The sequence below is a fragment of the Heptranchias perlo genome, unplaced genomic scaffold, assembly GCF_035084215.1.
Source record: "Heptranchias perlo isolate sHepPer1 unplaced genomic scaffold, sHepPer1.hap1 HAP1_SCAFFOLD_161, whole genome shotgun sequence".
Classification (NCBI taxonomy): domain Eukaryota; kingdom Metazoa; phylum Chordata; class Chondrichthyes; order Hexanchiformes; family Hexanchidae; genus Heptranchias; species Heptranchias perlo.
In genome coordinates this window covers 610,275-635,821 of record NW_027138870.1, presented here as the reverse complement: position 1 = coordinate 635,821, position 25,547 = coordinate 610,275, and the positions used below count along the sequence as shown (strand labels likewise).

At 50.1% G+C, this 25,547-nt stretch overlaps 1 protein-coding gene across 1 annotated transcript; it reads left to right on the top strand.

Moving 5' to 3' along the window:
- Positions 1 to 5,679: 5,679 nt before the first annotated feature.
- LOC137309317 (protein qua-1-like) lies at positions 5,680 to 7,331 on the top strand (the record flags this gene model as incomplete). The annotated part of the gene is made up of 1 exon (XM_067977570.1): positions 5,680 to 7,331. A coding segment is annotated over one exon (1,652 nt), but the record flags the coding sequence as incomplete, so codon positions are not given.
- Between the last annotated feature and the right edge of the window lie 18,216 nt (positions 7,332 to 25,547).

Sequence of the window (25,547 nt, the reverse complement as noted above, 5' to 3'; positions counted from 1 at the left end):
CTTCCTCAGGTGAACGGTGTGGAAATGAAATTTTCGAATCCTTCGCATTTGAAAATCACAGAACAAAGCCTGGTGATTGCTGCCCGTTGCCAAGGCAATCACAGTGAGCAGACAGAAAGGTGTCACCTAAAAGGCCACCGAATATACAAACCCCCCCAAAAAAAGAGAGAGAGAGAGAAGGAAGACAGTCAATGACCCGTTATATTAAAAACTTCGGCTCAATTTCTGCCCCACTACCAAAATGGACCCCACTAGTCTCGCGGCAGACACAGAGGAATTCATCAGGAAAACGAGGCTCCGGGAATTCTACCACAAACCCCAAGATTTCAGCAGCGAACCCAATGAGACAATCAACGATCCGGAACAGCAGACAGAGGGATCCGCGGTACAGCAACCGAAGAGGAAAGAGTCTCACTGGACTCCTCCAGAGGGTCGCTGCCCTCAGCTTGACATGTATGCTCAAGCTGTCAGGAAATGCGTCTATGCCAGATTCATCAGCCGCACTCAGAAGACAGTCCAGAATGTCACCTGAGCACAACGCAACGCCATCAAAGCTCTCAAGACCAACCGCAACATCGTCATCAAACCAGCGGACAAAGGAGGAGCCATCATCATACAGAACAGAACGGACTATTGCAAAGAAGCATACCGACAACTGGACAACCAGGAACACTACAGACGGTTACCCGCAGATCCGACCAAAGAACACACCCATCAGCTCAACAAACTGATCAAGACCTTCGATCCAGACCTTCAAAACATCCTACGCACTCTCATCCCACGTACTCCCCGCGTGGGAGACTTCTACTGCCTCCCAAAGATACACAAAGCCAACACACCCGGACGTCCTATCATATCAGGCAACAGAACCCTGTGTGAGAACCTCTCTGGATACGTCGAGGGCATCCTGAAACCCATCGTACAGGGAACCCCCAGCTTCTGTCGCGACACTACAGACTTCCTACAAAAACTCAGCACCCACGGACCTGTTGAACCAGGAACACTTCTCACCACGATGGACGTCTCGGCACTATACACCAGTATCCCCCACGATGACGGCATCGCTGCGACAGCATCAATACTCAACACCAACAACAGCCAATCTCCAGACGCCATCCTACAACTCATCCGCTTCATCCTGGATCACAATGTCTTCACCTTCGATAACCAGTTCTTTACCCAAACACACGGAACCATGGGGACCAAATTCGCACCCCAATACGCCAACATTTTCATGCACAAGTTCGAGCACGACTTCTTCACTGCACAGGACCTCCAACCAACACTATACACCAGATACATCGACGACATTTTCTTTCTATGGACCCACGGTGAGGAATCACGAAAGAGACTACACGATAACATCAACAAGTTCCATCCCACCATCAAGCTCACCATGGACTACTCCTCAGAATCAGTTTCTTTCTTGGACACACGAATCTCCATCAATGACGGGCACCTCAGCACCTCACTCTACCGCAAGCCCACGGACAACCTCACGATGCTCCACTTTTCCAGCTTCCATCCTAACCACGTCAAAGAGGCCATCCCCTATGGACAGGCCCTGCGAATACACAGGGTCTGCTCAGACGAGGAGGAACGCAATGGACACCTACAGACGCTGAAAGACGCCCTCGTAAGAACGGGATATGATGCTCTACTCATCGATCGACAGTTCCGACGGGCCACAGCGAAAAATCGCGTAGACCTCCTCAGAAGACTAACACGGGACGCAACCAACAGAGTACCCTTCCTCGTCCAGTACTTCCCTGGAGCGGAGAAACTACGCCATGTTCTCCGCAGCCTTCAACATGTCATCAATGATGACGAGCACCTCGCTATGGCCATCCCCACGCCTCCACTACTCGCCTTTAAACAGCCACCCAGCCTCAAACAGACCATCGTTCGCAGCAAATTACCCAGCCTTCAGGAGAACAGCGTCCACGACACCACACAACCCTGCCACGGTAACCTCTGCAAGACATGCCAGATCATCGACACAGATACCACCATCACACGAGAGGACACCACCCACCAGGTGCATGGTTCATACTCCTGTGACTCGGCCAACGTTGTCTACCTCATACGTTGCAGGAAAGGATGCCCCAGAGCATGGTACATTGGCGAGACCATGCAGACGCTGCGACAACGGATGAACGGACACTGCGCAACAATCGCCAAACAGGAGGGTTCCCTCCCAGTCGGGGAACACTTCAGCAGTCATGGACATTCAGCCACCGATCTTCGGGTAAGCATACTCCAAGGCGGCCTTCGAGACACACGACAACGCAAAATCGTCGAGCCGAAATTGATAGCCAAGTTCCGCACCCATGAGGACGGCCTCAACCGGGATCTTGGGTTCATGTCACACTACACGTAACCCCACCAGCGAACAAATGTTATCTGTTTTTAATATAATGGGTCATTGACTGTCTTCCTTCTCTCTCTCTCTCTTTTTTTTGGGGGTTTGTATATTCGGTGGCCTTTTAGGTGACACCTTTCTGTCTGCTCACTGTGATTGCCTTGGCAACGGGCAGCAATCACCAGGCATTGTTCTGTGATTTTCAAATGCGAAGGATTCGAAAATTTCATTTCCACACCGTTCACCTGAGGAAGGAGGAAGCCTCCGAAAGCTTGTGGAATTTAAAATAAATTTGTTGGACTATAACTTGGTGTTGTAAAATTGTTTACAATTGTCAACCCCAGTCCATCACCGGCATCTCCACATCGGGGTTTAAATGAGCAGGCGTCAAAGCCATAACAGAATTTGATCATCCCCTACCCCCATTATCTGATTCTCTTACAGTACTGGGGGAGTTTCTTACCCAACGTGATTCATCGCCTTCTATGGGGTAGAGGGGGGAAGAGCAAAAGGAAAACTAAAAATAAATTAGCTATTTAATTTGGCTAAACATTCGGGGTAAAGTTTGGGTGAGAGTTGGAGTTATGTTTTGGATTAGGGTATCATTTTGGATCGAGTTACGGTAGAGTTAGTGGTGTGGCAAGATTAGGGGTAGGTTTATGATTCGGGATACATAAGAACATAAGAAATAGGAGCAGGAGTCGGCCACATGGCCCCTCGAGCCTGCTCCACCATTCAATCAGATCATGGCTGATCTTCGACCTCAACTCCACTTTCCCGCCCAATCCCCATATCCCTTGATTCCCCTAGAGTCCAGAAATCTATCGATCTCAGCCTTGAATATATTCAACGACTGAGCACCCACAGCCCTCTGGGGTAGAGAATTCCAAAGATTCACAACCCTCTGAGTGAAGAAATTTCTCCTCATCTCAGTCTTAAATGGCCGGCCCCTTATCCTGAGACTGTGCCCCCTAGTTCTAGACTCTCCAGCCAGGGAAACAATCTCTCAGCATTTACCCTGTCAAGCCCCCTCAAAATCTTATATCTTTCAATAAGATCACCTCTCATTCTTCTAAACTCCAGAAAGCGTTCGCCCATTTTGCTCAACCTCTCCTCAAAGGACAACCCTCTCATCCCAGGAATCAATCTAGTGAACCTTCATTGCACTGCCTCTAAGGCAAGTATATCCTTCCTTCGATAAGGAGACCAAAACTGTGCACAGTATCCAGGTGTGGTCTCACCAAAGCCCTGTGCAATTGTAGCAAGACTTCCTTACTGTTGCACTTGAAGGTGATTGGCAAAAGAACCAAAGGTGACATGAGGAAAAACTTTTTTACGCTGCAAGTGGTTAGGATTTGGAATGCACTGCCCAAGGGGGTGGTGGAGGCAGATTCAATCATGGCCTTCAAATGGGAACTGGATAAGTACTTGAAAGGAAAAAAATTGCAGGGCTAGCGGGATAGGGCGGGGGAGTGAGACTAGCTGGATTGCTCTTGCAAAGAGCCGGCATGGACTCGACGGGCCAAATGGCCTCCTTCCGTGCTGTAACCTTTCTATGATTCTACTCCAACCCTCTTGCAATAAAGACCAACATTCAATTTGCCTTGCTAATTACCTGCATGTTAACTTTCTGTGTTTCTTGTACGAGGACACCCAAATCCCCCTGAACGGTTAAGGTAGAGTTGGGGTTCGGGTTGGGTTAGGATTAGGGTTAAGGTTGGATTGGGGTTAGGGCTAGTGTTAGAGTTAGGGATGGGGTTGACAGCAGGGATGGAGTTAAGGTGAGGGCTGAGGTTATGGTTAGGGTTGGGGTTAACCTTAGTTTAAGGGCTCGGGTTGGGGTGAGAATCAGCCTGTACTAATATTGATGCAAGGTTTCATCATGTTTGGTGTTTTGATATTGATATTTGCACAGACTAACATCGTGTGGAGTCTGTGTTGAGGGTGTGTTGTGACACTGTTTGCTGTGGGGATATCGAGTGACACTAATTAGGAGAAGCTAACGAGCAGGACTGAGGTGTGAGGCAGTCGCTCGGAGAATGATGCTATTCGCAGCTGTGAGACAACATAGAAACTTCAAACCCCAGAGATATCTTTAATCATGAGTGGAAATGAGCCTGAGTGCTGGCACTGTGAAAGTTATATTTGCATAAAAAGAAATGCATTGAAGTGGGTAAGATTCACACAACACAGTGAGAGTTAATCTGCTCATTTCATTAAGCAGCAGGAGGAACATGAGGATCTGATGGTTTTTGTGTTTAGCATCACAATGAGATCCCTTTCACATCTGAGAGTAATTCATTTCAATAATGCGTAGTATTCAATCTATCTTCCGCCAGCTACTTATCAACATATCTATTGCTTTCGGTCCTGCACACACCTGCTCATCTCCATCCCCCTCGCCACCTCCATCCCCCTCTCCACCTCCATTCCCCTCTCCACCTCTATCCCCCTCTCCACCTCCATCCCCCTCTCCACCTCCATCCCCCTCTGCACCTCCATCCCCCTCTCCACCTCTATCCCCCTCTCCACCTCTATCCCCCTCTCCACCTCCATCCCCCTCTCCACCTCCATCCCCCTCTCCACCTCCATCCCCCTCTCCACCTCCATCCCCCTCTCCACCTCCATCCCCCTCTCCATCTTGCCAACCTGAAAATGACCCATTTATGCCTACTCTCTGTTAGCTAACCAATCCTTTATCCATGCTAAAATGTTACCCCCTACACCATGAGCTCTTATTTTGTGTAGTAGCCTTGTCAAAAGCCTTCTGGAAATCCAAGTACACCATATCCACAGGATCCCCTTTATCCACGTTGCTTGTTACTTCCTCAAAGAATGCTAATAAATTAGTCAAACTTTCTCATTGCTGAACCCCCGACTCAACACTGCTGATCCAGAGACCCACAGTCTGCACCCTTCCCCCCCTCGAGTCCTGCACCCCCATCTGGTCCAAACTCTCCCTGAACCCGTGTCTCAGCAAATAGTCCTCGAGATCCCTCATACCTTCAAATACACCCACAGTCGCCACTTCCACACCCTACCTGGCGGGGCCTCTCTGCATGCACCCTATCTCCCCACTCCCAACCTGTTCCCTCCACTCCCTCTTAACTTCTTCCCCACTCACTCCCCACTCTCTGTCCACTAACACCGTTCACTCCCACTCCCCCTTCACTCCTCCCTCCTCATTCCCCTTCACTCCTTCCCTATTCCCCTCCCCACCCTCTCCCTAATACCTTAACAGATCATTTATGGGGGCATTTATATTACCCATACTAGGGCCACATATATTACATGTGCTGGGGCCAATTTTATTAAAGGTATTGGGGCCAGTTATACTGGCAGAGGGACCGAGAGTCTGGGAGCAGAGGGACCAGGAGTCTGGGAACAGAGGGACCGGGAGTCTGGGAGCAGAGGAACGAGGAGTCTGGGAGCAGAGGAACGAGGAGTCTGGGAGCAGAGGGACGAGGATTCTGGGAGCAGAGGAACGAGGAGTCTGGGAGCAGAGGGACGAGGAGTCTGGGAGCAGAGGGACCAGGAGTCTGGGAGTAGAGGGACAAGCAGTCTGGGAGCAGAGGGTCCAGAAGTCTGGGAGCAGAGGGACGAAGAGTCTGGGAGCAGAGGGTCCAGGAGTCTGGGAGCAGAGGGTCCAGGAGTCTGGGAGCAGAGGGACCGGGAGTCTGGGAGCAGAGGGACCAGGTGTCTGGGAGCAGAGGGACGAGGAGTCTGGGAGCAGAGGGACAAGGAGTCTGGGAGCAGAGGGTCCAGGAGTCTGGGAGCAGAGGGACGAAGAGTCTGGGAGCAGAGGGACGAGGAGTCTGGGAGCAGAGGGACCAGGAGTCTGGGAGCAGAGGGACGAGGAGTCTGGGAGCAGAGGGTCCAGGAGTCTGGGAGCAGAGGGACGAAGAGTCTGGGAGCAGAGGGACGAGGAGTCTGGGAGCAGAGGGACGAGGAGTCTGGGAGCAGAGGGACCGGGAGTCTGGGAGCAGAGGGACGAGGAGTCTGGGAGCAGAGGGACCAGGAGTCTGGGAGCAGAGGGTCCAGGAGTCTGGGAGCAGAGGGCCCAGGAGTCTGGGAGCAGAGGGACGAGGAGTCTGGGAGCAGAGGGTCCAGGAGTCTGGGAGCAGAGGGACCAGGAGTCTTGGAGCAGAGGGACGAGGAGTCTGGGAGCAGAGGGACCAGGAGTCTGGGAGCAGACGGACGAGGAGTCTGGGAGCAGAGGGACCGGGAGTCTGGGAGCAGAGGGACGAGGAGTCTGGGAGCAGAGGGACGAGGAGTCTGGGAGCAGAGGGACGAGGAGTCTGGGAGCAGAGGGACCGGGAGCCTGGGAGCAGAGGGACCAGGAGTCTTGGAGCAGAGGGACGAGGAGTCTGGGAGCAGAGGGACCGGGAGCCTGGGAGCAGAGGGACCAGGAGTCTTGGAGCAGAGGGACGAGGAGTCTGGGAGCAGAGGGACCAGGAGTCTGGGAGCAGACGGACGAGGAGTCTGGGAGCAGAGGGACCGGGAGTCTGGGAGCAGAGGGACGAGGAGTCTGGGAGCAGAGGGACGAGGAGTCTGGGAGCAGAGGGACGAGGAGTCTGGGAGCAGAGGGACCAGGAGTCTGGGAGCAGAGGGCCCAGGAGTCTGGGAGCAGAGGGACGAGGAGTCTGGGAGCAGAGGGACCAGGAGTCTGGGAGCAGAGGGACCGGGAGTCTGGGAGCAGAGGGACGAGGAGTCTGGGAGCAGAGGGACGAAGAGTCTGGGAGCAGAGGGACCGGGAGTCTGGGAGCAGAGGGACCGGGAGTCTGGGAGTAGAGGGACGAGGAGTCTGGGAGCAGAGGGACGAGGAGTCTGGGAGCAGAGGGACGAGGAGTCTGGGAGCAGAGGGACGAGGAGTCTGGGAGCAGAGGGACGAGGAGTCTGGGAGAAGAGGGACGAGGAGTCTGGGAGCAGAGGGACGAGGAGTCTGGGAGCAGAGGGACGAGGAGACTAATACACGTTATCTATGCTTCACTTTTAATCCCCCGAGATTGCTCCGTCTCCTGTGTGTCTAATGAGAAACACTTCACACCAACCTCCATGTTGGGTTAAATTATAAACAAGAATAATACAACACTAAGAGGATTTAGTGAGAAAGCGGAAACATCGTACCAGCCTGTGAGGCAGGCTGTCCGAGGACCCACTTCGATGAATGAGGAAAGATTGTGAGGCTGGATGCAGCAACTCCCCAGTGAACAGATCTCTGCAGGTGAGTGAAAAGCTTTTCACTTCAACATCACAGGAAATCTGGGAGAATATGGCAGCAAACTGGGGGAAAGTTCGATTCTGCAGGATGTTTGTTTCAAGTTGGAGCTGATGAATTTTAGTCATGTTCTGGGGCTTTCTGTGTAAGTACAGGTTTGTGCCAGAGCTGAAAAGCTGTCAGCTTTGATCTCAGTAAACACAGTGCGGGAAGATACCTGATAACTGCCCCTCACAGTTAATCCCTTTCTTCCCTAATTCCTTTCTCATACCACAGGAACCAAGACTGGGCACTATTTACATTCGTGTACTGCCATCAGCTATTGCAAATGGCAAATACTGTCCTGTTCTTGTACACAGTCACTGTGTTTTATTGTAGACTGTGGTGATACTGTAGAGAGTCACTGTTTTATTGTAGACTGTGGTGATACTGTACACAGTCACTGTGTTTTATTGTAGACTGTGGTGATACTGTACACAGTCACTGTGTTTTATTGTAGACTGTGGTGATACTGTACACAGTCACTGTTTTATTGTAGACTGTGGTGATACTGTACACAGTCACTGTTTTATTGTAGACTGTGGTGATACTGTACACAGTCACTGTGTTTTATTGTAGACTGTGGTGATACTGTACACAGTCACTGTTTTATTGTAGACTGTGGTGATACTGTACACAGTCACTGTGTTTTATTGTAGACTGTGGTGATACTGTACACAGTCACTGTTTTATTGTAGACTGTGGTGATACTGTACACAGTCACTGTGTTTTATTGTAGACTGTGGTGATACTGTAGACAGTCACTGTGTTTTATTGTAGACTGTGGTGATACTGTACACAGTCACTGTGTTTTATTGTAGACTGTGGTGATACTGTAGACAGTCACTGTGTTTTATTGTAGACTGTGGTGATACTGTAGACAGTCACTGTGTTTTATTGTAGACTGTGGTGACACTGTAGACAGTCACTGTTTTATTGTAGACTGTGGTGATACTGTAGTCGATCATTGTGTTTTATTGTAGACTGTGGCGAGACACTATTCAGTCACTGTTTTATTCTAGACTGTGGTGATACTGTACACAGTCACTGTGTTTTATTGTAGACTGTGGTGATACTGTAGACAGTCACTGTTTTATTGTAGACTGTGGTGATACTGTACACAGTCACTGTGTTTTATTGTAGACTGTGGTGATACTGTAGAGAGTCACTGTGTTTTATTGTAGACTGTGGTGATACTGTAGAGAGTCACTGTGTTTTATTGTAGACTGTGGTGATACTGTACACAGTCACTGTGTTTTATTGTAGATCTGGTGATACTGTACACAGTCACTGTGTTTTATTGTAGACTGTGGTGATACTGTACACAGTCACTGTGTTTTATTGTAGACTGCGGTGATACTGTACACAGTCACTGTGTTTTATTGTAGATCTGGTGATACTGTACACAGTCACTGTGTTTTATTGTAGACTGTGGTGATACTGTACACAGTCACTGTGTTTTATTGTAGACTGTGGTGATACTGTACACAGTCACTGTGTTTTATTGTAGATCTGGTGATACTGTACACAGTCACTGTGTTTTATTGTAGACTGTGGTGATACTGTACACAGTCACTGTGTTTTATTGTAGACTGTGGTGATACTGTACACAGTCACTGTTTTATTGTAGACTGTGGTGATACTGTACACAGTCACTGTGTTTTATTGTAGACTGTGGTGATACTGTAGACAGTCACTGTGTTTTATTGTAGACTGTGGTGATACTGTACACAGTCACTGTGTTTTATTGTAGACTGTGGTGATACTGTACACAGTCACTGTGTTTTATTGTAGACTGTGGTGATACTGTACACAGTCACTGTGTTTTATTGTAGACTGTGGTGATACTGTACACAGTCACTGTGTTTTATTGTAGACTGTGGTGATACTGTACACAGTCACTGTGTTTTATTGTAGACTGTGGTGATACTGTACACAGTCACTGTGTTTTATTGTAGACTGTGGTGATACTGTACACAGTCACTGTGTTTTATTGTAGACTGTGGTGATACTGTACACAGTCACTGTGTTTTATTGTAGACTGTGGTGATACTGTACACAGTCACTGTGTTTTATTCTAGACTGTGGTGATACTGTACACAGTCACTGTGTTTTATTGTAGACTGTGGTGATACTGTACACAGTCACTGTGTTTTATTGTAGACTGTGGTGACACTGTAGTCGATCATTGTGTTTTATTGTAGACTGTGGCGAGACACTATTCAGTCACTGTTTTATTCTAGACTGTGGTGATACTGTACACAGTCACTGTGTTTTATTGTAGACTGTGGTGATACTGTACACAGTCACTGTTTTATTGTAGACTGTGGTGATACTGTACACAGTCACTGTTTTATTGTAGACTGTGGTGATACTGTACACAGTCACTGTTTTATTGTAGACTGTGGTGATACTGTACACAGTCACTGTGTTTTATTGTAGACTGTGGTGATACTGTACACAGTCACTGTTTTATTGTAGACTGTGGTGATACTGTACACAGTCACTGTTTTATTGTAGACTGTGGTGATACTGTACACAGTCACTGTTTTATTGTAGACTGTGGTGATACTGTACACAGTCACTGTGTTTTATTCTAGACTGTGGTGATACTGTACACAGTCACTGTGTTTTATTGTAGACTGTGGTGATACTGTACACAGTCACTGTGTTTTATTGTAGACTGTGGTGATAGGCTAGACAGTCACTGTGTTTTATTGTAGACTGTGGTGACACTGTAGTCGATCATTGTGTTTTATTGTAGACTGTGGCGAGACACTATTCAGTCACTGTTTTATTGTAGACTGTGGTGATACTGTACACAGTCACTGTGTTTTATTGTAGACTGTGGTGATACTGTACACAGTCACTGTGTTTTATTCCAGACTGTGGTGATACTGTACACAGTCACTGTTTTATTGTAGACTGTGGTGATACTGTACACAGTCACTGTTTTATTGTAGACTGTGGTGATACTGTACACAGTCACTGTTTTATTGTAGACTGTGGTGATACTGTACACAGTCACTGTGTTTTATTCTAGACTGTGGTGATACTGTACACAGTCACTGTGTTTTATTGTAGACTGTGGTGATACTGTACACAGTCACTGTGTTTTATTGTAGACTGTGGTGATACTGTACACAGTCACTGTGTTTTATTGTAGACTGTGGTGACACTGTAGTCGATCATTGTGTTTTATTGTAGACTGTGGCGAGACACTATTCAGTCACTGTTTTATTGTAGACTGTGGTGATACTGTACACAGTCACTGTGTTTTATTGTAGACTGTGGTGATACTGTACACATTCACTGTGTTTTATTCTCGACTGTGGTGATAGGCTAGACAGTCACTGTGTTTTATTGTAGACTGTGGTGATACTGTACACAGTCACTGTTTTATTGTAGACTGTGGTGATACTGTACACAGTCACTGTGTTTTATTGTAGACTGTGGTGATACTGTACACAGTCACTGTTTTATTGTAGACTGTGGTGATACTGTACACAGTCACTGTTTTATTGTAGACTGTGGTGATACTGTACACAGTCACTGTTTTATTGTAGACTGTGGTGATACTGTACACAGTCACTGTGTTTTATTCTAGACTGTGGTGATACTGTACACAGTCACTGTGTTTTATTGTAGACTGTGGTGATACTGTACACAGTCACTGTGTTTTATTGTAGACTGTGGTGATAGGCTAGACAGTCACTGTGTTTTATTGTAGACTGTGGTGACACTGTAGTCGATCATTGTGTTTTATTGTAGACTGTGGCGAGACACTATTCAGTCACTGTTTTATTGTAGACTGTGGTGATACTGTACACAGTCACTGTGTTTTATTGTAGACTGTGGTGATACTGTACACAGTCACTGTGTTTTATTCCAGACTGTGGTGATACTGTACACAGTCACTGTGTTTTATTGTAGACTGTGGTGATACTGTACACAGTCACTGTGTTTTATTCTCGACTGTGGTGATAGGCTAGACAGTCACTGTGTTTTATTGTAGACTGTGGTGATACTGTACACAGTCACTGTGTTTTATTCTGGACTGTGGTGATACTGTACACAGTCACTGTGTTTTATTCTAGACTGTGGTGATACTGTACACAGTCACTGTGTTTTATTCTAGACTGTGGTGATACTGTACACAGTCACTGTGTTTTATTCTAGACTGTGGTGATACTGTACACAGTCACTGTGTTTTATTCTAGACTGTGGTGATACTGTACACAGCCACTGTAAGAACATAAGAATATAAGAAATAGGAGCAGGAATAGGTCACATGGCCCCCCGAGCCTGCTCCGCCATTAAATCAGATCATGGCTGATCTTCGACCTCAACTCCACTTTCCTGCCTTATCCTCATGTCCCTTGATTCCCCTAGAGTCCAAAAACCGATCGATCTCAGTCTTGAATATATTCAATGACTCAGCATCCACAGCCCTCTGGGGTAGAGAATTCCAAAGATTCTCAACCCTCTGAGTGAAGAAATTTCTCCTCATCTCAGTCTTAAATGTCCGACCCCTTATCCTGAGACTATGTCCACTAGTTATAGATTCTCCAGCCAGGGAAAACAGCCTCTCAGCATCTACCCTGTCAAGCCCCCTCAGAATCTTATATCTTTCAATGAGATCACCTCTCATTCTTCTAAACTCCAGAGAGTATAGGCCCATTCTACTCAACCTCTCCTCATAGGACAACCTTCTCATCCCAGGAACTAACTCTTGAACCTTCACTGCACCCCTTCTAAGGCAATTATATCCTTCCTTAAATAAGGAGACCAAAACTGTACACAATACTCCAGGTGTGGTCTCACCAAAGCCCCTGTACAACTGTAGCAAGACTTTCAACTCCCTTGTAATAAAGGCCAACATACCATCTGCCTTCCTAATTGCTTGCTGTACCTGCATGTTAACTTTTTGTGTTTCGTGTACAAGGACACCCAAATCCCTCTGAACAGCAGCATTTAATAGTTTCTCAACATTTAATAAATTTCTGTTTTTCTATTCTTCCTATCATCGTACCATTCAGTCCATTTCCTGCTGAATGAGGAAGGAGGCATTGCTGCTTCTGGGGAATGAGGTGGGTCAAGAGTAGCAAGTGTCAGTGGGGAAACATTTAGGGAACAGTGATCATAGTATTATAAGGTTTAGATTAGTTATGGAAAAGGACAAGGAGCAATCTAGTGTAAAAATACTTAACTGGAGGAGGGCCAATTTCAGTGGGTTGAGAACGGATCTGGCCTGGGTAAATTGGAATCAAAGATTGGCAGGGAAAACTGTAATTGAACAGTGGGCGGCCTTTAAAGAGGAGATGGTTTGGGTACAGTCCAGGTACATTCCCACAAGAGGGAAAGGGTAGGGCAACTAAAGCCAGAGCACCCTGGATGATGAAAGAGATAGTGTAAGATGAAGCAGAAAAAAGGGGGCATATGACAGATGTCAGGTTGATAACACAAGTGAGAACCAGGCTACAGAAAGTACAGAGGGGAAGTGAAAAAGGAAATAAGAGGGGCAAAGAGAGAGTATGAGAATAGACTGGTGGCCAACATAAAAGGGAATACAAAGTCTTCTATAGGCATATAAACAGTAAACGGGTAGTAAGAGCGGGGGTGGGGCTGATTAGGGACCATAAAGGAGATCTACGTATGGAGACAGAGGGGATGGCCGAGGTACTAAATGAATACTTTGCATCTGTCTTTGCCAAGAAGGAGATTCTGCCAAAGTCACATTAAAAGGATGTGATTGCTTTGGAGAGGGTGCAGAGGAGATTCACCAGGATGTTACCAGGGCTGGAGCGCTTCAGCTATGAAGAGAGACTGGGAAGATTGGGTTTGTTTTCCTTGGAGCAGAGGAGGCTGAGGGGGGACATGATTGAGGTGTACAAAATTATGAGGGGCACAGATAGGATGGATACTAAGGAGCTTTTTCCCTTCGTTGAGGGTACTATAACAAGGGGACATAGATTCAAGGTAAAAGGCGGGAGGTTTAGAGGGGATTTGAGAAAGAACTTTTTCACCCAGAGGGTGGTTGGAGTCTGGAACTCACTGCCTGAAAGGGTTGTGGAGGCAGGAACCCTCACAACATTCAAGAAGCATTTGGATGAGCACTTGAAATGCCATAGCATACAAGGCTACGGACCAAATGCTGGAATATGGGATTAGAGTAGACAGGGCTGATGGCCGGCGCGGACACGATGGGCCGAAGGGCCTCTATCCGTGCTGTATAACTCTATGACTCTATGACTCTATGAAAAGAGGAGGTAGTTGTGATACTGGATGGGCTAAAAATTGATAAAGAATTACTAGAAAGGCTCACTGTACTTAAAGGAGATAAGTCACCCGGTCTGGATGGGATGCATCCTAGGTTGCTGAGGAAAGTAAGGGTGGAAATTGCGGAGGTACTGGCCATAATCTTCCAAACATCCTTAGATATGGAGGTGGTGCCAGAGGAATGGAGAATTACAAATGTTACACCCTTGATCAAAAAAAGTGTAAAGTTAAACCCAGCAACTATAGGCCAGTCAGTTTAACTTCAGTAGTGGGGAAATTTTTAGAAACGATAATCCGGGAAAGAATTAACAGTCGCTTGGACGAGGGTGGATTAATTAAGGAAAGGCAGCATGGATTTGTTAAAGGCAAAGTGTGTTTAACTAACCTGATTGAGTTTTTTGATGAGGTAACAGAGAGGGTCGATGAGGGCGATGCAGTTGATGTGGTGGATATGGACTTTCAAAAGGCGTTTGAAAAAGTGCCACATAATAGGCTTGTCATCAAAATTGAAGCCAATGGAATAAAAGGGACAGTGGCAGCATGGATACGAAATTGGCTAAGTGACAGGAAACAGAGAGTAGTGGTGAACGGTTGTTTTTCGGACTGGAGGGAGGTGTACAGTGGTGTTCCCCAGGGGTCGGTGCTGGGACCACTGCTTTTCTTGATATATATTAATGACTTGGACTTGGGTGTACAAGGCACAATTTCAAAATTTGCAGATGACACAAAACTTGGAAGTGTAGTGAACAGTGAGGAGGATAGTGATAGACTTCAAGAGGATATAGACAGGCTGGTGGAATGGGCGGACACGTGGCAGATGAAATTTAACACAGAAAAATGTGATACATTTTGGTAGGAAGAATGAGGAGAGACATAGGTTGTTTTCCTTGGAGCAGAGGAGGCTGAGGGGAGAATTGATTGAGGTGTACAAAATTATGAGGGGCCTAGATAGAGTAGACAGGAAGTACCTGTTTCCCCTAGCGGAGAGTTCAAGAACTAGAGGACATAGATTTAAGCTGACTGGTCCCCACATGAGGAAAAAGTTTTTTACCCAGAGGGTGGTGGGTGTATGGAATTCGTGGCCTGAATTGGTGGTAGAGGCAGGGACCCTCAACTCTTTTAAAAAGTACCTGGACCTGCACCTAAAGTGCTGTAAGCTGCAGGGCTATGAACTGAGTGCTGGAAGATGGGATTAGGATGAGGACCTGGTTGTTCTTCAAACCGGCGCAGACACGATGGGCCGAATGGCCCCCTTCTGTGCTGTATCTTTTCTCTGGTTCTATGGTTTTATAGGCAATATAAACTAGAGGGCACAATTCTAAAGGGGGTGCAGGAACAGAGGGATCTGGGGGTATATGTGCACAAATCATTGAAGGTGGCAGGGCAGGTTGAGAAAGTGGTTAAAAAAGCATACGGGATCCTGGGCTTTATAAATAGAGGCATAGAGTACAAAAACAAGGAGGTTATGATGAACCTTTATAAAACACTGGTTCGGCCACAACTGGAGTATTGTGTCCAGTTCTGGGCACCGCACTTTAGGCAGGGTGTGAAGGCCTTAGAGAGGGTGCAGAAAAGATTTACTAGAATGATTCCAGGGATGAGGGACTTTAGTTACGTGGATAGACTGGAAAAGCTGGGGTTGTTCTCCTTGGAACAGAAAAGGTTGAGAGGAGATTTGATCGAGGTATTCAAAATCATGAAGGGTCGAGACAGAGTAGATGGAGAGAAACTGTTCCCATTGGCGGAAGGGTCAAGAACCAGAGGACACAGATTTAAGGTGATTGACAAAAGAACCAAAGGTGACATGAGGAAAAACTTTTTTACACAGCGAGTGGTTAGGATCTGGAATGCACTGCCCGAGGGGGTGGTGGAGGCAGATTCAATCATGGCCTTCAAAAGGGAACTGGATAAGTACTTGAAGGAAAATATTTGCAGGGCTATGGGGAAAGGGCGGGGGAGTGGGGCTAGCTGGATTGCTCTTGCAGAGAGCTGGCACAGGCTCGATGGGCCGAATGGCCTCCTTCTGTGCTGTAACCATTCTATGATTCAAATCACATTTCCCCACATTATACTCCGTCTGCCTCCTTGTCCACTCATTTAACCTGTCGATATCTCTCTGCAGACTCTTTGTGTCCTCCTCACAGCTTACTTTCCCACCTAGCGAGAATACTGACCCCGCCTCGAGAATACTGACCACCCCAAGAATATGACCCCCATGAGAAGACTGACCCCCACCCGAGAATACTGACCCCCCCCAAGAATATTGCCCCCCCGCCGTGAATACTACCCCACCGAGAATACAGAATCCCATGCAAGTACAGACCACCCCGAGAATACAAACCCCCCGAGAATACTGAACCCCCCGAGAATACTGAACCCCTCGAGAATACTGACCCCCCCGAGAATACTGAACACTCCGAGAATGCAGACACCCCTGAGATTGCAGAACCCCCCCAAGAATACAGACGCCCTCGAGAATATTGACCCCCCCCGAGACCACTGAGCCCCCCGAGAATACTGAACCCCCCCGAGAATACGGACCCCCCAGAGAATACTGACCACCCCCAGAATACTGAACCCACTGAGAATTTTGACCCCCTCGAGAATTATGACCCCTGAGAATACAGAACCCCCACGAGAATACTGACCACCCCCAGAATACTGACCCCCTAAGAATAGAGTCTCCCCGAGAATACTGGCCCCCCGAGAATACTAACCCCCCACGAGAATACTGACCTCCCCCAAGAAAACTGACCCCACCTCGATAATACTGACCCCCCGAGAATACAGATCATCCCGAGAATACTGACCCCCCTGAGTATACTGACCCCCCCGATAATACTGACCTCCCCGATAATACTGACCACCCGAGAATACTGACCCCCCGAGAATACCGACACCCCCGAGAATACAGACCCTCCCTGAGAATACAGACCCGCCCAGAATACTGACCCCCTCCCGAGAATACAGACCCCCCCGAGAACACTGACACCCTCGAGAATACTAACCCCCTGCCCCGAGAATACAGATCCCCCTGAGAATACTGACCCCCCCCGAGAATACTGACCACCCCGAGAATACAGACCCCCCCGAGAACACTGACACCCTCGAGAATACTAACGCCCCCGAGAATTATGACCCCCCCCCCCGAGAATACAGACCCCCCCGAGAATACTGACCTCACAAGAATACAGACCCCCCGAGAACACTGACACCCTCGAGAATACTAACGCCCCCGAGAATTATGACCCCCCCCCCCGAGAATACAGACCCCCCTGAGAATACTGAAACCCCCCCAGAATAGATCCCCCTGAGAATATTGACCCTCCACAAGAATACAGACCCCCCCCGAGAATATTGACCCCCCCGAGAATACTGACCCCCCCGAGAATACAGAACCCCCCCATGAGAATACTGACCCCCCCCGAGAATACAGACCCCCCCATGAGAATACTGATCTCCCCCAAGAATACAGACCCGCCCGAGAATACTGACCCCCTCAGGAATACTAACCTCCCCGAGAATACTGACACCCTATGAGAATACTGACATCCCCCCGAGAATACTGACCCCCCCAAGAATACTGACCCCCCCGTGAATACTACCTCCCGGAAAATACAGAACACCCCGCGAGTACAGACCACCCTGAGAATACAAACCTCCCGAGAATACTGAACCCCCACGAGAATACTGACCCGCCCAAGAATACTGATCCCCTTGAGAATACTGACCCCACCAAGAATACATACCACCCCGAGAATACAGACCCCAAGAAAACAGACCCACCCGAGAATACTGACCCCCCCGAGAATACTGACCCCCCCAAGAATACTGATCCTCCCGAGAATACTGACCCTCCCGAGAATACTGACCCCCCGGGAATACTCAAACCCCTGAGAATACTGACCCCCCAAGAATTGTGACCCCCGAAAATACTGACCCCCCCCAGAAATACTGACCCCTCCGAGAATACAGACCTCCCCCGAGAATACAGACACCTCCCAGAATATTGATCCCCCCCGAGAATATTGACCCCCCCTAGAATACAGACCCGCTGAGAATACAGATCATCCCGAGAATACCGGTGCCCCCAAGAATACTGATCCCCACGGGAATACTGACCGCCCCGAGAATACTGACCCTCCCGAGGATACTGACCCCACCCGAGAATACAGCCCCCCCCGAGAATACAGACCCCCAGAGAACACTGACATCCTCGAGAATACTAACCCTCCCCGAGAATACTGACCCCCCAGATAATACAGATCGCCTCGAGAATACTGACACCCCCCCGAGAATACAGATCCCCCTGAGAATACTGACCTTCCCCGAGAATACAGACCCCCCCGAGAATACTGACCCCCCCCAGAATAGATCCCCCTGAGAATATTGACCCTGCACGAGAATACAGACCCTCCCCCGAGAATATTGACCCCCTGAGAATACTGAGCCCCCAAGAATCTTGACCCCCCCCGAGAATACAAACCCCCCCCCGAGAATAGAGACCACCCCCGAGTGTACTGACCCCCCCACCCGATAATACTGATCGCCGGAGATGACTGACATCCCGAGAACACTGACCTCCCCCAGAATACAGACCCCCCCCGAGAATACTGACCTCCCCCAGAATATTGACCGCCCTCGAGAATACTGACCTCCCCAATAATACTAACCACCCGAGAATACTGACCCCCCGAGAATACTGACCCCTCGAGAATACTGACCTCCCCAATAATACTGACCACCCGAGAATACTGAATCCCCGAGAATACAAACCAACCGAGAATACTGACCCCTCGAGAATACTGACCCCCCGAGAATACTGACCTCCCCAATAATACTGACCACCCGAGAATACTGAATCCCCGAGAATACAAACCAACCGAGAATACTGACCCCCCGAGAATACTGACCCCCCGAGAATACTGACCCCCCGAGAATACTGACCCCCCGAGAATATTGACCCCACTGAGAATAATGACCCCCGCGAGAATACTGACCCCCCCCGAGAATACTGACCCCCCCGAAAATACAAACCCCCAAGAATATTAACACCCCCAAGATTACTGACCCCCCCAGAATACAGACCCCCTCGAGAATATTGACCCCCCATAGAATACAGACCCGCTGAGAACACAAATCATCCCGAGAATACTGATCCCCACGGGAATACAGACCGCCCCGAGAATACAGCCCCCCCCCCAGAATAAAGACCCAACCGAGAATACTGACACCCCCGGAGAAAACTGAACCCTCCGAGAATGCAGAAGCCCCCAAGAATACAGACACCCTGGAGATTACTGATCCCCCCGAGAATACTGAACCCCCGAGAATACCAAGAATACTGACACCCCCCTGAGAATACAGATCCCCCGAGAATACTGAGCACCACCCTCCGAGAATACAGACCCCCCGAGAATACTGAGCACCCCCCCCGAGAATACAGACACCCCGAGAATACTGAATCCCCGAGAAAACTGACCTCCCCAAGGATACTGACCCCCCTGCGTATATTGACACCCCTGAGAATACAGACCCCCCCGAGAATATTGACCCCCCCGAGACTACTGACCCCCCCCCCGAGAATACAGACCCCCCGAGAATACAGACACCCCCGAGAATATTGACACCCCCCGCGACTACTGACCCCCTCCCCCGAGAATACAGACCCCCCGAGAATACAGACCCCCCCGAGAATATTGACCCCCCCGCGACTACTGACCCCCTCCCCCGAGAATACAGACCCCCCGAGAATACAGACCCCCCCGAGAATATTGACCCCCCCCGCGACTACTGACCCCCTCCCCCGAGAATACTGGCACCCCGGAGAATACAGACCCCCCGAGAATATTGACCCCCCCCCCCGAGAATACTGACATCCCCCGTGAATACCACCCCCTGGAGAATACAGAACCCCCCGCGAGTACAGACCACCCTGAGAATACAAACCCCCGGAGAATACTGAACCCTCACGAGAATACTGACCCCCCCCCGAAAACACAAACCCCCGAGACTATAAACCCCCCCAAGACTACTGACCCCCCCCAGAATACAGACCCCCTCGAGAATACATTTCCCCCTAAAAACAGACCCACCCGAGAATACTGATCACCCTGAGAATACTGACCCCCGAGAATACTGACCCACCCGAGAATACTGACCCCCCCGAGAATACTGACCCCCGAGAATACTGACCCCCCACCGAGAATACTGACCCCCCGAGAATACTGATCACCCTGAGAATACTGACCCCCGAGAATACTGACCCCCCGAGAATACTGACACCCCGAGAATACTGACCCCCCGAGAATACTGACCCCCCACCGAGAATACTGACCCCCCGAGAATACTGATCACCCTGAGAATTCTGACCCCCGAGAATACTGACCCCCCGAGAATACTGATCACCCTGAGAATACTGACCCCCGAGAATACTGACCCCCCGAGAATACTGACACCCCCGAGAATACTGACCCCCCGAGAATACTGACCCCCCGAGAATACTGACCCCCCGAGAATACTGACACCCCCGAGAATACTGACCCCCCGAGAATACTGACCCCCCGAGAATACTGACCCCCCACCGAGAATACTGACCCCCCGAGAATACTGACCCTCCGAGAATACTGACCCCCCCCCCGAGAATACTGACCCCCCCCCGAGAATACTGACCCCCCGAGAATACTGACCCCTCCGAGACTACTGACCCCCCCGGGAATACTGACCCCCCCCCGAGAATACTGACCCCCCCGAGAATACTGGCCCCCCCTGAGAATACTGAACCCCTGAGAATACTGACCCCCCACCGAGAATACTGACCCCCCCGAGAATACTGATCCCCCCGAGAATACTGACCCCCCCCCGAGAATACTGACCCCCCCCGAAAATACAGACCCCCGAGAATATTAACCCTCTCAAGACTACTGACGCCCCCAGAATACAGACCCCCTCGAGAATACAGATCCCCCAGAAAACAGACCGACCTGAGAATACTGACCCCCCCGAAAATACTGACCCCCCTGAGAATACAGAACCACCCGAGAATACTGAACCCCCGAGAATACTGACCCCCCCCGAGAATACTGACCCACCCGAGAATACTGAACCCCCGAGAATACTGACCCCCCGAGAATACTGATCCCCCCGAGAATACTGACCCCCCCGAGAATACTGACCCCCCGAGAATACTGACCCCCCGAGAATACTGACCCCCCGAGAATACTGATCCCCCCGAGAATACTGACCCCTCCGAGAATACTGACCCCCCGAGAATACTGACCCCCCGAGAATACTGACCCCCCCGAGAATACTGACCCCCCCCGAGAATACTGAACCCCTGAGAATACTGACCCCCCCGAGAATACTGACCCCCCCCCCGAGAATACTGACCCCCTGACAATATTGACCCCCCCGAAAATACTGACCCCCCCTGAGAATACTGACCACCCCAAGAATACTGACCCCCCAAGAATACTGACCCCCCCGAGAATACTGACCCCCCCCGAGAATACTGACCCCCCCCCAGGAATACTGACCCCTCCGAGAATACAGACCCCCCCCCGAGAATACTGGCCGGCCCAAGAATATTAACCCCCCCGAGAATATTGACCCCCCCTAGAATACAGACCCACTGAGAATACTGATCATCCCGAGAATACTGACCCCCCCTGAGTATACTGACCCCGCTGAGAATACTGACCCCCCCCCCTGAGATTACTGATCCCCTTGAGAATACTGACACCCCTGAGAATACAGACCCCCCGAGAATATTGACCCCCCGAGACGACTGAGCCCCCCGAGAATACTGACCCCCCCCAGAATACAGACCCCCTGAGAAGACAGACTCCCCAAGAATACTGGCCCCCCGAGCATACTAACCCCCACGATTATACTGTCTCCCCCCAAGAATACTGACCCCCCCAAGAATGCAGATCACCGCAAGAGAATACTGAATTCCCCCAAGAATACAGACCCGTCCGCGAATACTGACCCCCCGAGAATACTAACCTCCCTGAGAATATGTCCCCCGCGAGAAGACTGACCCCCCCCGAGAATACTGACACCCCCGAGAATACTGACCCCCCACCGAGAATACTGACCCCCCCGAGAATACTGACCCCCCGAGAATTATGACCCCCGAAAATACTGACCCCCCCAGGAATACTGACCCCTCCGAGAATACGGACCCCCCCGAGAATACAGACCAGCCCAAGAATATTGACCCCCCCCGAGAATATTGACCCCCCTAGAATACAGACCCGCTGAGAATACTGATCATCCCGAGAATACTGACCCCCCACCGAGAATACTGACCCCCCCGAGAATACAGACCAGCCCAAGAATATTGACGCCCCCCGAGAATATTGACCCCCCTAGAATACAGACCCGCTGAGAATACTGATCATCCCGAGAATACTGATGCCCCCGAGACTACTGATCCCTACCGGAATACAGACCCCCCCGAGAATACCGACCCCCCCCATGAGAATACTGACCTCCCCCATGAGAATACTGACCTCCCCCAAGAATACAGACCCGCCAGAGAATACTGACACCCCCCCCCCCGAGAATACGAACCTCCCCGAGAATACTGACCCCCCCACGAGAATACTGACCCCCCCAAGAATACTGACACCCCCCGTGAATACTACCCCCTGGAGAATACAGAACCCCCCGCGTGTACAGACCACCCTGAGAATACAAACCCCCGGAGAATACTGAACCCTCATGAGAATACTGACCCCCCCCCCCGAAAATACAGACCCCCGAGAATATTAACCCTCTCAAGACTACTGACGCCCCCAGAATACAGACCCCCTCGAGAATACAGATCCCCCAGAAAACAGACCCACCCGAGAATACTGACCCCCCCGAGAATACTGAACCCCCGAGAATACTGATCCCCTGAGAATACTGACCCCCCCGAGAATACTGACCCCCCCGAGAATACTGACCCCCCTGAGAATACAGACCCCCCGAGAATACTGATCCCCCCTGAGAATACTGACCCCCCGAGAATACTGAACCCCCGAGAATACTGACCCCCCCCGAGAATACTCAACCCCCTGAGAATACTGACCCCCCCAGGAATACTGACCCCTCCGAGAATACAGACCCCCCCCCCGAGAATACAGGCTGGCCCAAGAATATTAACCCCCCCGAGAATATTGACCCCCCCTAGAATACAGACCCACTGAGAATACTGATCATCCCGAGAATACTGATGCCCCCGAGAATACTGACCCCCCTGAGTATACTGACCCCGCTGAGAATACTGACACCCCCCCCCCCCGAGATTATTGATCCCCTTGAGAATACTGACACCCCTGAGAATACAGACCCCCCGAGAATATTGACCCCCCGAGACGACTGAGCCCCCCGAGAATACTGACCCCCCCCAGAATACAGACCCCCTGAGAAGACAGACTCCCCAAGAATACTGGCCCCCCGAGCATACTAACCCCCACGATTATACTGTCTCCCCCCAAGAATACTGACCCCCCAAGAATGCAGATCACCGCAAGAGAATACTGAATTCCCCCAAGAATACAGACCCGTCCGCGAATACTGACCCCCCGAGAATACTAACCTCCCTGAGAATATGTCCCCCGCGAGAATACTGACCCCCCCGAGAATACTGACACCCCCGAGAATACTGACCCCCCACCGAGAATACTGACACCCCCGAGAATACTGACCCCCCCGAGAATACTGACCCCCCGAGAATACTGAACCCAACCGAAAATACTGACCTCCTCCAGAATACTGACCCCCCGAGAAAACTGACCCCCCACCGAGAATACTGACCCCCCCGAGAATACTGAACCCAACCGAAAATACTGACCTCCTCCAGAATACTGACCCCCCACCGAGAATACTGACCCCCCCGAGAATACTGAACCCAACCGAAAATACTGACCTCCTCCAGAATACTGACCCCCCACCGAGAATACTGACCCCCCGAGAATACTGAACCCCCGAGAATATAGACCAACCGAGAATACTGACCCCCCCCCGCGAGAATACAGACCCCAACAGAATACTGAGCCCCCCCCCACCCCCGAGAATACACAATGCCCCGAGAATACTGACCCCCCTGAGAATACTGACCCCCCCGAGAATACTGACCCCCCGAGAATACTTAACACTGTGAGAATACAGACCTCCCGCCGAGCATACTGACAGCCCCAAAGAATACCGACCCCCCCGAGAATACTGAACCCCTCTGAGAATACCGACCCCCAAGAATACAGAGCGCCCCCAAGAATACTGACCCCCCCCCGAAAATACAGATCCCCCTGAGAATACTGACCCCCCCATGAGAATACAGATCACCCGAGAATATTGACCTCCTGAGAATACTGACCCCCCGAGAATACTGACCCCCCGAGAATACTGTCCCCAGAGAATACACACACCCTCGAAAATACTGACCCCCCCTGAGAATATTGACTCCCCGAGAATACAGACCAACCGAGAATACTGACCCAGCTGAGAATACTGACCCCCCCCAAGAATACTGATCCCCCCCAAGAATGGAGATCCCCCCGAGAATACAGACCCCACCAAGAGAATTACGGAATTCCCCCAAGAATACAGACCTGCCTGTGAATACTGACTCCCCGAGAACACTGACCACCCAATAATACTGACCACTCGAGAATACTGAACCCCCGAGAATACTGACACCCTTGAGAACACTGACCCCCCCCCCGAGAATACAGACCTCCCCTGAGAATACTGACACCCCCGCGAATACTGACCCCCCGAGAATACTGACATCCTTGAGAATACAGACCCCCCCCCCGAGAATACTGACCCCCCGAGAATACTGACCACTCGAGAATAATGACACCCTTGAGAATACAGGCCCCCCTGAGAATACTGACACCAGAGAATACTGACCCCCTCAAGGATACAGACCCCCCTCAGAATACAGACCGCCCCCGAGAATACAGAGCCCCCGAGAATATTGACCCGCCGAGAATACAGACCCCCCCTGAGAATATTGACTCCCCGAGAATACTGACACCCCCGCGAATACTGACCACTCCTCGAGAATACAAACCCCACCGAGAATAGAGACCACCCCCGAGAATACTGACCTCCCTGAGAATACTGACACCCTCGATAATACTGACCCCGCGTGAACACTGACAATCTCGAGAATACTGACCCCTCCAAAGAATACAGACCCCCCCCGAGAATACAGACCACACCGCGAGATTACTGACCCCCCCGAGAATACAGTCCCCCTGAGAATACAGACCTCCCTGAGAATACAGACCTCCCTGAGAATACAGACCCCCCTGAGAATACAGACCTCCCTGAGAATACAGACCCCCCTGAGAATACAGACCTCCAAAGTATACAGACACCCACAGATTACTGACCTCCCCGATAATACTGATCCCCCCAAGAATACTGAATCCCCGAGAATACAGAACCCCCCCAGAAAATACTGATCCCCCCGGGAATACTGTTCCCCCCGAGAATACTGACCCCCCCGAGAATACTGACCCCCTCAAGAATACTGACTATCCTCGAGAATACTAACCCCCGAGAATACTGACCCCCCCCGAGATTACTGACCCCCCCCCGAGAATACTGACCCCCCTGAGAACACTGACCCCACGAGATTAATGACAC